This window comes from Phallusia mammillata, chromosome 7 (genome assembly GCF_965637545.1).
Source record: "Phallusia mammillata chromosome 7, kaPhaMamm4.hap1.1, whole genome shotgun sequence".
In the NCBI taxonomy this organism is placed as follows: Eukaryota; Metazoa; Chordata; class Ascidiacea; order Phlebobranchia; family Ascidiidae; genus Phallusia; species Phallusia mammillata.
In genome coordinates, this window is record NC_137258.1 from 17,845,387 (window position 1) to 17,860,823 (window position 15,437).

At 39.7% G+C, this 15,437-nt stretch overlaps 1 protein-coding gene across 1 annotated transcript; it reads left to right on the forward strand.

Annotated features, from left to right (window-relative positions):
- The first annotated feature begins 3,014 nt into the window (after positions 1-3,014).
- LOC145238068 (hepatic sodium/bile acid cotransporter-like) lies at positions 3,015-15,342 on the forward strand. The gene is made up of 5 exons (XM_080101109.1): positions 3,015-3,570; positions 3,937-4,114; positions 8,143-8,359; positions 13,778-13,973; positions 14,485-15,342. Exons 1-5 carry the CDS (start codon positions 3,078-3,080, stop codon positions 15,009-15,011), a joined length of 1,611 nt encoding a protein of 536 aa, XP_079957235.1. The 5' UTR covers positions 3,015-3,077; the 3' UTR covers positions 15,012-15,342.
- Positions 15,343-15,437: the final 95 nt, after the last annotated feature.

The window sequence follows — 15,437 nt, forward strand, 5'->3', positions numbered from 1 at the left end:
TTAGGACTGAAATTAAACGCCAAAGGGCGCTAAAGAGCTAAAAGTTGGTAATTTGTTTCAGTAAACGCTAAAATCCTACTGTGCCAAAATTATTTGTAAAAGGTTCACATTTTCGTTTTTTTTAACCGAGTTTTTTCAGAAGTAAAGTAATAATGTTTTTAGACTTGTTGGAACATTACAAACATTGGTTGCCATTAGCAGTAGGGTAAATATAAAACCTTTTTTTTACGGTTTATTCCAAAATCTGATAGATTGTAATGTTACTAAACAAAGTCGTACATTCGTTTTTTTATTGATACGAAATGCAGTAGTGCGCAACATTGTGAGGCGACTTAAAGAAATGACTTTCCATAAACTTTGAGTTACGGTAGCCTATACTATGGAACCTGCGGTCACTGTTTCAGTCCTCGAATGGTCACACGGACGTTCTGGTAATGAAGTGTCTTAAATTCTTGCGCTTTTGGGTGGGTCTGCATGAGTGCGTTACAGTTTATCATACGCCGTTGATTATCACTGTTGCTTGTGAACAAAGTGAGTCAGTTCCTTCAACGAACCGAAATAATTTAGGTGGGCGTTTTACATATTTGACACAGACAAAGACAAACACGAAAACGCCCACTGACACATAGTTTCTTGTGTGAAAACAATTGTACGGAGCGAAAGTATGTGAAAAGGAACACATGGGTGTTTTGAAACCAAAAAATTTCCACGTGTTGCACTTAACAGTTTCAACGGTTTAATTTCCGCATTCAAGAACGCTAAGTTTTGTGCCTAAAGTTTCGACTCGTAGTAGGACGGTATATTCTAATTCTTGCCGAAAATTTCAGCTTACTATGTGCTAAGTTTCAGGTTATTATTTGCAACCCTGTTTGGTAAGAAATAGCAATTTGTTCGTTTTAAGTGGTTTAAACCCTATTACTTGAATCTGTAACCAGACTTGGACAACTAGACAATTCAAGTTTCTTCAGCAGGGAAAATATTTCAAACTAACAATTTTTGTCAAGTTAGCCCTCAAAATGGCTGTGAATAAAGATATTAGCAATTCACCAGAAATGAATTTCACCGCATGTTATTTATAGAATGAGAAAAAGGGGCTATTTTAATTCGTATGTTTTTGTTTGATGGATTCTTTGAAATAAGAGTTTTGTGTGAGAGACAGTGTTTGCACTGACCATTTATTGTTCAAAAATTACTGGCCCGTGGTCTGTACAAGTCAAATGGGGTCATTATTATGTTGGTGTGCGGCATTTAGAATAGATCTGGCTAAGCACAGGTCTCTCTGTGTGAGGAAGGGACGAGTCATGTAACAAATGTGCTTATGTGTATAATGTGGCTCTTTGTGGTAACACAATAAAAAATATGGATCTTAGGCTTTGACCGCTTGGCCACCCCTGCAATAACGGCTATTGCGTAGCAATAGAGACAGGCGATTCTCGATTCTACTTTGATTTAAACTGATTCAATGGCACAAACGGACGCCAAATAAGATCATTGAAGAACTTCAACCATTTCGCGGTCCCCCGAAATTTGCCTCACGGAACCTTAAACCTAAATGACCCGGGATCCCAGTTTGAAAACCGCTGCCTTATTGACAACTTTTTTGTTTCTGATATACTTTATAGCAGGGGTGTCCAACTCGAACACACCGCCGTGCCAATTTTGGTTTTAAAATTAACTCGCGGGCCAAAGTTTGGTACTTTTTTCCTAACCATGTCTTAAACGTATTAACGAGAACGACCCAATCCGAATAAACCATTTGAATGTATAAAAGCTTTTGTGCCATTTTCAAATGCTCTGCGTGCCACTTTTGGCAATAAAATTAGTAATCAACTGCTACTAATCGCAATTAGGAAATACGTCTAAGTTCAGAAGGTTAAGGACAAAGAAAGGCTGACCTGGTCGTTGAAGTATTGATCAGTTATAGTGCAATACTTTATGAGACTTCCAGGCCAATATGTCCAATGGTCATAATGTTCCTGGCACTAGACATTGGTAACATGTCCCGCAGCAATTCCCCATGCAAGCTGTACGCCTTATGTCTTCATATGGCTTAATCCAGGGGTGTCCAAACTTTTTTTAGTGGGGGCCAATTTTTGCCAGATGAAGACGCCCGCGGGCCAACGTTTTTTGAAAATTGAGCAAAAATATACGGGATTTAAGGAAATTGTGGAAATTTGTTGCGTCAGCACCCTGTACACTTTGCTTTTACCGGTAAATAAAGTTCCATGAAGGCTTTTGCGTGAAGTCGCAAGTCGCAAAAACCCAAAAACGTTTTTGCGAAACATTTTGAAAACAGCCGCGGGCCACGTGAAATGTCACCGGGGGGCCGCATTTGGCCCGCGGGCAACACTTTGGACACCCCTGGCTTAATCGATAAAAGCCGTAACAGCTTCTAGTCCCGAAAAAGGCGAAAATCGATGCTTCTCTGAGAGTTACTTGCATTTGGAGTCGTTGCATTTATTGTTCAGACTGCCGTAAAGTGAGTTTGGAAAACCGCAATAGCTTTGTAGTAAGAAAATGGAACCAGGACGTTTTGTAAATAGGTAAACAAAGTGCATTAATTTTTCCACTATAACAAATTATATTTGTCAACAAAATCTTGTTGTTAACCTAGTTTTGAAACAATTGTGTTAAATTGGACGACAGCGAAAAGGTTAAGAAGCTTTAATTTAGTTAGACAGTATTCAAAGACAAAGGACTTTTTAGATTTGATTTCTTAGAATTGTTGACTGAGGGATATCTGTTACATGCGGTAATTTGGCACATCGTTTTACAGCCGTTTTATGAATTATTGAACGTCGTTACAAATAGATAACAAATTCGCTTTACGGGGAAAGGCACGCGGCGTGAACACGTCACTGCAACGAACGTTGTTTTTTTCCGCAAGTTCAAAAGAACCAATTAGCTGTGATCCGTTGCGACGCATGAATTTTTCATAGCCAGCTGAGCACACGTCGATGTGACGTAGAAAAGGTCGTTGGTTGACTAAAATAGCAGTTTTAGGATCAATACTAAGCACTTTGCCGTGGCAGTTTTCAAGCTGAAATTATTCTTTTGCAGTAAAAGTTAGATACAAAATGGGTGGTTTGCCTAGAATTGGTTTGGTGTTTTTGATTGTGGCTCTTATGATGTCAAACGCTTTGGACATGCCTCGTCGCCATAAAGCCAAAGCCGGACGCAGCGAAGGTTTAATGTTCTTAAACGAGATAAATAACGTCCATGACGGGTCAGGCATAGGGCGATATTCAGCACCAAAACGAGCAAAATTTATGCAACGACCAGCTGGAATGCTAAGCGAAAACGATACAGACAATACGTCATCAATGTCGTCATCGGAAGGCGTTACATCCTCAGCATCGGACAAGCCTGAGTCAGAGCCAACATATTCAACGGAAACAAGCACTCTGATTGATGACGACATTTCCGAAGTTGTGAAGCGAATTCAAAAGAGCCCAGATTTAAATTCAGGCATTGAAGCAATCTTGGTGTTGCTGGTTATTCAAACGATGCTTGGTTTTGGCTGCACCATCGATCTATCGGTGATGAAAGAACATCTTCTGGATGCTCTCGGTAAATTGCTTTTCCAAGTTATTGGGTTTCGTGACAGCGGTTGTTAATTTAAGGCAAAGGAAATTTCGTTGGTTTAAAAATTCCGCCACCCTACCAGTTCTTTGAGGATTCTTGTACTGTAAACGTAGCATAATTAGTATTTACACTGTTTGTTTGTTTTTTCTATGCCAAGAAAGTTTTATTTCATGTTCAAACGAATTTATCAGTTCAAGATAAACTTTACAACCACTTCCCTCGTAAGGATAGCCTATATGCCTATGTCTATGTATCTGTAAATTAGAATTTTCTTTAATTTTAATAAAAAACATAGGTTGTGCATATCGGTAGCATATAATGGTTTTTAAATTACATGGTTCTAAATCTCAGGTATTGCATTTGCGGTCACCTTCCAGTTTGGTATCATGGGTCTGGTGGGTTTGGGGATGTCGAAAATGTTTGGCCTGGATAAAGTGGCAGCCATTGCAGTCATAGTGACTGCAGGCTGTCCAGGTGGCAATTTATCAAAACTGCTTACTTATTTCTTCTACGGCGACGTCAACCTCAGGTGCGTACGAATAACTAACCTATACAAGATTATACATTCTTTATACACCATTCGTCTTAAACCGGCCTGCTTTGTGCTTTACACTAGTAGAAAAAAATATGGTATACAACAACACGCAAATCAAAAATTGGATTAATATTTAGCGATGTTTTTGCGTTCCGCATTTTGGGCAAAAAACATGGATCTTAAAATAACAAGGACCACTAGCTATTTTGAAGGTCCATCAGTTTAATATAGTCGAGCATTAAAGACATGGGCTATCGCTTGGGCCAAGATCTCCGTAAAAACATGCCATCCGCATGTGAACAACTACATTAACTTTATTCATGTCTAAAACAATACCAATCCCGGAGTTTAGGGAAATACCAGCAGTTTTTAACGCCGAAACCGGGACAGTTCAATCGATGGCTTGCAATGAAGATTAGCCAAATAGGAACTTCAAGGCGAAACATTCAGCATTCTGGTTCACCCCAATTGATTGCTATTACCGTTAAAGGCCGTACCAGATCTTTGCAACTTGCCTGCCGCTAATAGAATTGAATGACCGCTGCGCCGACAAACACATTCCAAACAAGATGTTTTAATTTCTGTGCCATGAATGACCTCAATCAACAACTTTGACCATTGTAGCTAATGTATTGTTAGGTCAATCCGTGTAGTAAAATGGCATACGTTATACTTAATTTGTGTTCCTATTAGGTATTATTTCATACAGGTTTCTATATTTATCATGCAGTAGTGTCTTTTCGCACAGTAAACTTGTATATGAAACTGTATTATTTTATTTTTTAATTCTATTTGAACAAGTTATAATGATGATATATCAGCTATTGCTGCCAGGCATAGTATCAAGTTTAAAGAGCTCTTCTGGCAAATGTGATTTTATTTCGACGTTTCGACGTCCTATACAGGTCGTCTTCATCAGGGTAAATAACACTGAATGCGACTAGTACAGTGCACGATAAACAAAGGAAAACAAGAATAGAACGCAAGCACGTAACAACGCAACGAAAACACCGCGCGATAACAAATGATTGACCCTCTAATCTTTAAGCAGGTGCCTGTAGCACGCTGGAAGCATCACGTCTGTTTTGATGTTCATTGTGTTGACCCGTTGGTGAATATTCCACGACTCAAGAAATAGTCTTTTCCTGTAGTCAGGCTCCCGGGCCACAATAGAAGCCGCATTGAAATCAATACGGTGGCCTTGTGATACCGCGTGATTGGACAGGGCCGACTTCTTTGTGTCGCTGTTGGCAACATCCCGCTGATGTTCTTTTCGGCGGGTGTTGAGTGACCTTCCAGTCTCCCCGATATATATTAACGGACACTCGGCGCAGGGAATAGAGTATACAACACCACGTGTTCAAGGGTGTCGATTGGATCTTTCGGGTGACTCAGTAGCTTGCGGAGAGTATTGGCAGGTTGAACGCCAACCGCTACGCCGAAGTCACGCAACATACGCCGTAGAATATCCGTCAATTTCGGTATGTACGGAAGTGTCACAAAACCCTCTGTTTTTGGATGGGTCACCTGTTTGGGACACGTTGCCCGTCCATCACGGAAAATCCAGTTGGGGTAGCCGTTGTATTTCAAGGCTTTGCGAACCTTTTTGACGCAAGACCAGTTAGAGCGGATTTTAGACCACACCAACGTCGGAGTTAATACACGTTACAATCGTGCGATGATTGATTGTAAAAGGCGTTTGACATCGTTGAGTTCCATGTGCGACAGACGAAGACCTGCAGTGGAAAGACAGAAGATGCATAACTGGGTCATGAACCTGTCTGATTACCAACCGACGGTTGATGAAACCAAAGTGTTGCAACTTGGTCTTAATTTTGCCACTGCACCACGGGTATAGTACCGAAAGAACAAATTATTGCTGCAGTCGAGAAAGGAATTTGGCAGCAACCCGCGCACATTAAAGCAATCATTCAAGGCAAACTTGCAAACTGCCTTCGCACACACAGAATGGGTCAAAGCAACCTCAGTAACACCGAGCACCAAGCGATCCGAAGTTTAAGGTCAAATGAAGATATCTCGATCTTACCCGCAGACAAAGGTAACTGTACTGTCATCATGAACCGCCCAGATTACGACAAGAAAATGTCTGACTTATTACTGGATACTTCGACTTACAAGCGTTTAAAGCGTGATCCAACACGTAAGTCGGAACGCGTCCTTAATAAGTTCGTGGGGAAATTGCACACAGAGAGGCAATGCATTTCTGAAGCCGTATTCCATCAACTGCATAGCACGGACGGCTCCGCTCCGCGCATCTACGGCTTACCAAAAATACACAAGGAAGGCATCTCTCTGCGACCAATCGTTTCGTTTGTTGGTACTCCAACCTACAATCTTGCGAAGTACCTATAGCGAAAGTTATTTCTCCGCTCGTGGGCAATACGGAATGGACTGTTTCGAACTCGTCCAAGTTTGTTCAAGAGATAGCACAGTTGCCGCCCCTGTCCAACGAAGAGTTAATGGTGTCGTGTGACGTCGTGTCACTTTTTACAAGTGTTTCTGTGGAATTGGCGATGGACATCGCGTCATCCAGGATTTTAAACGACTATAGCCTTAAAGACAGAACACCATGGGTCCCGTTGGATATTGTGGACGGTTTGCGGATTTGCTTGAAGCAATCATTTTTAACATTCAGGGGAAGCTTTTATCAACAGGTTCAAGGCACAGCGATGGGTTCCCCGGTCTCCGTGGTTGTCGCAAACATGACAATGGAAGCGCTTGAGGAAAAAGCCTTATCAACATTTGCCAACCCACCAAGATTCTGGCGGCGATATGTTGACGACATTTTTTGTGTCATTGCTAAGAACAAGGTTGAGGCATTTTTACAGCATCTCAACGAGGCGCAACTGTCTTCCATTTTTAGACGTTCAAGTCACAAGAACCGATGACGGCGTCTTGTACTCGAGAGTGTACCACAAGCCAACGAGTACCGGCAGGTTTCTCAATTTTCGATCTCATCACCCCACATACCAGAAAAGAGGGGTGGTTCGTTCCCTAAAAGATCAGGCACGACGCTTGTGCACTCATAGCGACGACTGCGAGGCGGAACTGGCTAAGGTTTGCAAAGCCTTGAAATACAACGGCTACCCCAACTGGATTCTCCGTGATGGACGGGCAACGTGTCCCAAAAACAGAGGGTTTTGTGACACTTCCGTACATACCGAAATTGACGGATATTCTACGGCGTATGTTGCGTGACTTCGGCGTAGCGGTTGAAATTCAACCTGCCAATACTCTCCGCAAGCTACTGAGTCACCCGAAAGATCCAACCGACACCCTTGAACAAAGTGGTGTTGTATACTCTATTCCCTGCGCCGAGTGTCCGTTAATATATATCGGGGAGACTGGAAGGTCACTCAACACCCGCCGAAAAGAACATCAGCGGGATGTTGCCAACAGCGACGCAAAGAAGTCGGCCCTGTCCAATCACGCGGTATCACAAGGCCACCGTATTGATTTCAATGCGGCTTCTGTTGTGGCCCGGGAGCCTGACTACAGGAAAAGACTATTTCTTGAGTCATGGAATATTCACCAACGGGTCAACACAATGAACATCAAAACAGACGTGATGCTTCCAGCGTGCTGCAGGCACCTGCTTAAAGATTAGAGGGTCAATCATTTGTTATCGCGCGGTGTTTTCGTTGCGTTGTTACGTGCTTGCGTTCTATTTTTTTTCCCTTTTTTCCTTTGTTTATCGTGCACTGTACTAGTCGCATTCAGTGTTATTTACCCTGATGAAGACGACCTGTATAGGACGTCGAAACGTCGGAATAAAATCACATTTGCCAGAAGAGCTCTTTAAACTTTATAATGATGAGCCCAATATTTATGTAAAAACGCCGCCATGAGTCAGTGATGACTCGTGATTACCATATCACACACACGGTTTAAATATGAGGTGCGTTCGTTTTTTTCGCAGGGGTAAATTTGCTTCATACTGAATTGCATGGTTGATGCTGCTGGCAGGTCACTAACTGTCGTATTGTTTGACATTTTTGCAGTGTTTTGATGTCTATCGTATCAACCCTTTTCGCCTTCATTCTGATGCCACTATGTCTTTTTATGTACGGGAGTTGGATTGATATTGATGTTTCGGTCATAGGCGGCTATGTACCCTTTGAAGGTGTGGTTCTCACCCTGATTATGCCCTTCTTACCTGTTGCACTCGGCATCGCACTAAAGGCAAAGTACGACAAGATTGCCAACACTGTGTTGAAGGTAAGAAATGTCAACTGGGGACGTTTATTTTCTATATCAGACGTATGAAACCAAACTTAAAATTTCAATGCTTTTAAAATGTACGAAAATGCTTGTAGCAGTGGCCATCGTTTTTTGGCAAACGTTATCAAACAGATATTAAACTGGTTTGGAATAGTTTATTCAAACAATAGGCTAAACTAAACCAACAACAGCCAGTAATCCTTCCATCATTCTATTTGAATAAGTTACATGACTGCTTAGGAATATTTAAAAGCCATTTTGCTCAATTTAAAATCTGAATAAATTGTATCTGATTAATTAAATCATCATGGGAGGAGCTACCAACACCACAAGAATGGAGAAGCTAACCAAAGCAATTGAGGAGTTTAAAGAAAGACAAGATAAGTTAGAACATCAAATAGAACTTGCTACTGCTGTAAAAGGCTCTGATTCTGTTTCCACAGCTGGAACCTCTGTTGAAATGGTAAAAGAAGCTGGTGAGTTGAGGATCAGACTTACTCAACTCGAGTCAGAAATCCGCACCTTTGATGAGAGGATGAAAACCTGTGAACAGGATCTGGATGACCTTGAGCAGTATGGCAGAAGAAACTGCATGGTGCTGACAAAGTTCCCAAGGGGAGTCATACTGAGCTTGTCAACTATTTGTTACCAATTGGACGAACAACGGCATCATCCATGTGATGGTTAAAGGAAAGAAAAAGGTGATTCGTAAAATAGAAGATCTAGATTCCCTTAACTAAATCAACCCATACATAATTTGCATGCTTAAAGTATCACACTGTGTGTTACTATACCTACATTCAGATATAATTAATGTTTTACTAACAGCACATATGAGCATGGCTTATCCTATGCCTGTCAGAGGAATACCTAAAGGCGAGAAAGGGGGCATAATCATGGGGTCAATTCCTAGCCAAACTACCAGCACTACAAGTCTAACTAAATCTTCCACCAATTTTCCATTTACTTTACTGACTGACAATGAACTTAAATGCCAGTATGAGGGCTTAGTAGAATCTAACTCTATGGAAAGTCATATTCTTTCCCACATGAATGATGAACAAGACAATGAATGTGAACCCAATAACACCAGTAATCTGATAGACTCAGGTAGATATATATATAATCAAATGAAATACCAGAATCAATTTGTTATGCTTCTTCTGGGCATGGTTTCTCAGCTATCTGTGTTAATATACGTTCACTTGTTAACCCCAACAACTTCTGCAAATTGGAGTCTTTAATAAAAAACTTAACCATTGGGCCCAGTATCACTGGCATTAATGAAACATGGATTAAAAACAACCAACCAGGTTTACATTGTAACTTATCGAATTACAATTTCATTTCCAACAGCCGACGTAAAACAAATGGTGGCGGTGTTGGTTTATATATTAAATCTGGCATAACATACTCAATATGTGAAAAGTTAACAATAATGCAGGAAAAAGTATTCGAGTCAATTTTTGTTGACATAGAGTTCGAAACCGAAACCATAACTTGTGGAACTATATAGATCAGCAGGACAGGACTTAAACACTGGCAATGAATTTTTGAAACTGCTAACTGATGTTTTAGTTACTATAAAAAGTAAAAAAATCATACTTACATACTTGGAGATTTAAATTATAACCTTTTGGATACAAACAACAACCACATTGATAGCTTTACTGGTCTTTTATTTGAAGGTTCTTTTGTTCCCATAATTAACAAACCCACCAGAATTACAGATACTAGTGCCACATGTATTGACCATATCTGGACAAATGACTTTAAACATCAGACCCAATCCTTTATACTTCTTGACTCTATATCTCATCATCTCCCAGTTATGGTTTGTGTTGATATCAATGAGAAAAATAATAATAAACCAACATTAATGAGACAGTATTCCAACAAGAATATTGAGAACTTTTCACGACAAATGGGTCAGATTGATGTTTCACATATCCTTTGTGAAAATGAACCAAATCATGCATTTAGCCTGTTTTGTGATTTATTTAAAGAACACTTTAAACAATGCTTTCCTTTAAAACGGCAACATAGACAAACTAGTAAAAATGAGTGGTGTGACTTGGAACTTTCTGAACTACTTATAGCAAAACAAAAAGCATACAAAAAATATTTGAATAAGAAAACAAAGGAGCGAAAGGGGAGGTACAACACAATACGGAACTTATACAATCGCAAACTGAACCACAAAAAGAGGCAACACTATCAAGTTTTATTTAGTAAGGTAAAACACAATGTGAAAAGCACTTGGTCGGTAATAAACAAACTTCTAGGAAGATCTCAACCATCCGGTGTAAGTTCTATAATTGTTGATGACAGTCCCACCAATGATTCATGCAAAATTTCCAATCACTTTAATGATTATTTTTCAAGAATTGCCAAAAATCTTGCAGATTCTCTTGATAGTCCAGAAAAACCGTTCACCTCATTCTTGGATCGCCCACAAACTAATTCAATGTTTTTGTTTCCGACCTGTCCTGGTGAAATAGAAAACATAATAAAATCAATGAGACCAAAACTGAGCTATGGTTTTGATGAAATCCCTATCAAGGTAATAAAAGCGTTGCCTGAAAACTGTATTATTAGTCTTGCTCATATTTTTAATCAATCATTTAATTCAGGAGTCTTTTTGAATGATTTTAAACTGGCAAAAGTAGTCCCTATTTATAAACACGGAAATCGTGAATTGGCAACAAACTACCGGCCAATAAGTTTGCTTTCAAACCTTTCGAAAATATTAGAGAAGCTGGTCTTTACTCGTATAAATTCATTTTTTTGATCTACTAATTTTTTTACTAAGTACCAATTCGGTTTTCGGCCTAATCATTCAACTAGTCATGTGACCGCAAAGCTTATAGCACAGGTTGCTGAAAACATAGACAACAAACTAGCAACCATGGGTATATTTCTGGATTTATCAAAAGCGTTTGATACAATAGATCACAAAATTCTACTACATAAGCTAAATCATTGCGGAATACGCGGTATTGCTAACAAATGGTTTGAAAGCTATCTTACTGGCCGCACACAAAAAGTGGTGTACAACAGAACCACATCAGAAAATGTGTGCTCTATCCCTCTAGCGTACCCCAAGGTTCTCAATTAGGTCCCCTATTGTTCATTATTTACATAAATGACGTCGCTAATTGTCTAGAATTTGGATCGCCATTAATGTTCGCTGATGACACAACCATCTTATTATCAGCTAAATCCAACAGCACACTACAGTGCATGGCGAACAATGAAATGTCCAATATTAATAACTGGCTTACTGCTAATAAATTGACCCTCAACATTTCTAAAACTAAAACCATCCTCTTTCGTCAACAAAACCACAGCTGTCAACCGGTTCAAGTTAAAATCAAAGGCCATGTACTAGAGCAGGTAGAATCCATCAAATTTTTAGGAATAATTCTCGATGAAAGGCTATCCTGGAAGAAGCAGATTAACAAACTGATTTCGTCATGTAAAAGAAGCTTGGCAATCGTATACAAGATAAAACAATTTCTCAATAAAAAAGCCCTTTTAAATCTGTATCATTGTTTAATTATTTCCCACATACGGTACTGCATAATCAATTGGCACCATGGGCAATCAAGGTTAATTACCAAACTCCAGAATATATGTCATAAGTTCCTAAAATGTGTATTTGGCTTAAAACATAAAAGTGATCTGACCAAAGTAATGGAGGAAAACTCTCTGTTTTCCATCAAGGAGCTATTCGAGCTTGAAACCTCCTTGTTCATGTATAAGTATAATAACAATACACTTCCAGATATATTCAACAATTTCATAAATGTAAACAACCTAACAATGCACACTCGTGCCAGCTCCTCTTTCTTAAAACCGTTTTACCGCACAATACAAAGTTAGCAGTCAATTAGATATGTGGGTCCGAAGATTTGGAATAACATCCCAGAAAAAATTAGAAATGCACCTAGCGCAAGAACGTTTGCAAATCACTTCACTTCATATGTTTTGCACAAATCCTAATAGCACCGACGTGAATTATGTAACTATCCTGTTACTATTATCATAACACCTGCACTTTGCTTAGAACTAAAAGCTTTTAGTCGTATGCAACCAAGGTCCGATACAATGGCAAACAACCTGCATGTGTTTTGTGTTGTTGATGTCTGTACAATGACCGCTTTTTAGCATTATACACTCACTTTAGTATCACTTCTACTAACAAATTATCCTGTTGTAACGCAAACTACAAATTCAATTGGTTATTACCAGTAAAGCATATGTAAACTTAACTGTTATTGCACTTCAGCGCATGCGTGCGTATGTGTGTGTGTGGGTTTGTCTTTGCACTTTGTTGTGATGACTTGTGTTATGATGACTTGCACTTTATCTCACTTTGAAACTATTTAAACATATCAAGCACCGCGTGCTGTGAACTAACATAATTACTTGCAAGTGTGCTAATGTCTGGTAGTTGCATGAGCAGATAATTTGCTGCAGTTGTTTCCACAGGCAGCTGCAACTGGCTAGGTCATTACCAACTCCTGAAGCCCTGAACCCCTCTCTGAGACGTGACCACCAAAAGACTTATTTTTAATGTTACTTTACTTTGTTTATTTGTTAATTGTTTATTTATCTGTTTGTATATTTTGTGCCATTCTTTTTTTTAGTACTGTTTAATATCGTCACTGAGTTTCGTGCTGCACCCTTTCTTCCGGCGCCTGAAACTATCCAACAGGGTTTCTTTGGGTGGTTTCTTTTCCTGTTGAACCCCGGCCTCTTTCCCTAACACGGGTGGTTAGCTTTTAGGTCCCAACTTGACTGGTTCCACCAACGTTGCCCCCCAGTCCCGATGTCCAAATGCGCCAACCTCACCCTCTGATGTGAGTCCCCGTCAAATAACGCTTATAATAACGGTGTAGCTGCAGCGCGTCTTCCATCCCTCCACCAATTGTACCCTCATCTTTGTCGCGCATTTTAACGTCTGAACGTTGCGCAGCTATTTCCGGCCTGCTAAATATTTTAGCGCAATTGTGCTGCTACGATTTTGCCCGGCGAAATAAACTCAACTCAACTCAACAACTCAACTTATGAAGTGTTCCTCAACCGTTTTTGGTGTAGTTTCCCAGTAAAGGTAATTACCAAGTTTGAATCTTCCCCTCTGTTATTTTCATGATGATATATGTCCGTATTTCGACAGTAATGTTCTTAATTTGGTCAAAAATACTTTGTGACTAAACATTCAGATTTAAGATAGATGACCTCATAGATATTCGAGCCAAACTTACAACAAAAGTTTTGGTACCATTGACTTAAACAATGTCCTTTTGCATCTACATAAGTTCCCGTAGGTCAAAGAACTACTGCTTTATAAACATTATCCAGTAAATATCGTTTAAAAAGTGTCACAATTTTGGCTTGTTGTTTTGGCAGATATCGCTATTTAGCGTTGGAGTCTCTTTTATTGCTCTCATGACTCTCTCCGGTATAATGTTTGGGACTACCTTGTTTGCTGCCATTTCGGGCAAGATGTATCTTATTGCTATGATCATGCCTTTAATCGGATATGCTACTGGCTACTTGTTGACAACAGGAATGAGACTACCCGATGCAAGTCGAAGAACTGTCGGTAAGTATTTGATCATTAAAATTTATATTAATGATCTGTAAGGGCAAGGGCATTATTTACTGAAGATGTCACGTTTATTCGAAAAGTATGATAATATACAACTGACAAACTAACGTTTACTTGACTAAGAACATTGTGTATTTTGTTGATGTACAACATAATTTGCTCCTGCGTCTACTTTTTCAGGGTCTTGTGTCCTTCTCCAGGAGTAGACGTTTATACCCATTTGCCCTTTTTTTGTTTTTTCAGACACGTATATGTACAGTGCGATACATAATATGACTGTGCAATATAGGTTTTGACGAAAAATTATTTGTTTAACATTTCTAAAGTCATTTTAAAACATTCATGTATATATTGTTCACAAAAAAACATTTCCAGTAAAAAATCCCAATCATTGTATATCTCTGTGGTTGTGTGGGCTATTTGCATTAATTAAAAGTGTCATGTTTCTATCCTTCCCAATGCATTAAAAACTGAGACAAATACTCTCAAACTTTTGTATTTGCAGCTTTCGAGACTGGATGCCAGAACAGCCCGCTCAGTTCAATAATTCTGAAGATGGCGTTCGCCAAAGAAACAATGGACGCTTATTTCTTGTTTCCAGTTTACTACGCCTTATTTCAAGGACTTGAAGGCTTGGGGATGATTATTGCTTTTCGTATATACCGTCGTTACTACGCAGATGAAAGCATCGCCCCTGCGCATACACGCAGCACAAATGACCGTTTTGAAGGTGGTTTGGGCGCTGATGTCGACGGCGAAGACATGATGCCTAATCGATTATATCAGCAGCCTTCGACCAGTGGCAGTGAGGGTTCAATGTATGGTAGAATGGCTAACGACGGCAGTTCAGACAGGGCCTTGGTCAGCTCATTGCCTTTGAAGCACAAGTACTCGCCTGGTGAAGCAGAGAAGACGATTACTATAGAAAGCAAGGCACAAAAGCAAGCAACAGACAAATCAGCTTTGGTAAAGGATCAAGGACAATTAAGCGAAGGGGTATTGGATTACGGGGGATTGGGCGATCGTCGATAATAATTGGAGCTTATGTCAATTGGAACGATTTCCCACATTAAATCAACCAACAACGTTGATGCAATATGTAGAGTTGTTTTTGTTGTATATAAGTGTTGCCATATAGCCCACGTGCGTCATACTTTCACTTTTTTCTGTTATCGTGTGTTCTGTTACGCGCCAAGCTGATTTATAAATGGCTAAAAAACTATATGACAAATATATTTAAGCATGTGGTGTACGCTTTGACCACAATCGTACTAAACACATTGGAGCGCCTTTGGCCAAAGGTATACGTGTGTGCAATCGATTGTTCATGAGCGACACAAATAAAATATTACGGCCGGATTAAGCCATGATTCATAAGCAATATTCCATTCCCCGACAAAACACACGAAGCAGCAGGTAATCACATCTATCCTAGGTTATAATACCAACGCACCAGTG

What these genes read in the sequence shown, in the direction of transcription:
- LOC145238068 (XM_080101109.1), top strand. Translation starts at nt 3,078, where the DNA reads ATGGGTGGTTTGCCTAGAATTGGTTTGGTGTTTTTGATTGTGGCTCTT. An exon ending in TTGCCAACACTGTGTTGAAG is followed by an intron (nt 8,360 to 13,777) that starts GTAAGAAATGTC and finishes TTGTTTTGGCAG; the next exon opens with ATATCGCTATTTAGCGTTGG. An exon ending in TGCAAGTCGAAGAACTGTCG is followed by an intron (nt 13,974 to 14,484) that starts GTAAGTATTTGA and finishes TTGTATTTGCAG; the next exon opens with CTTTCGAGACTGGATGCCAG.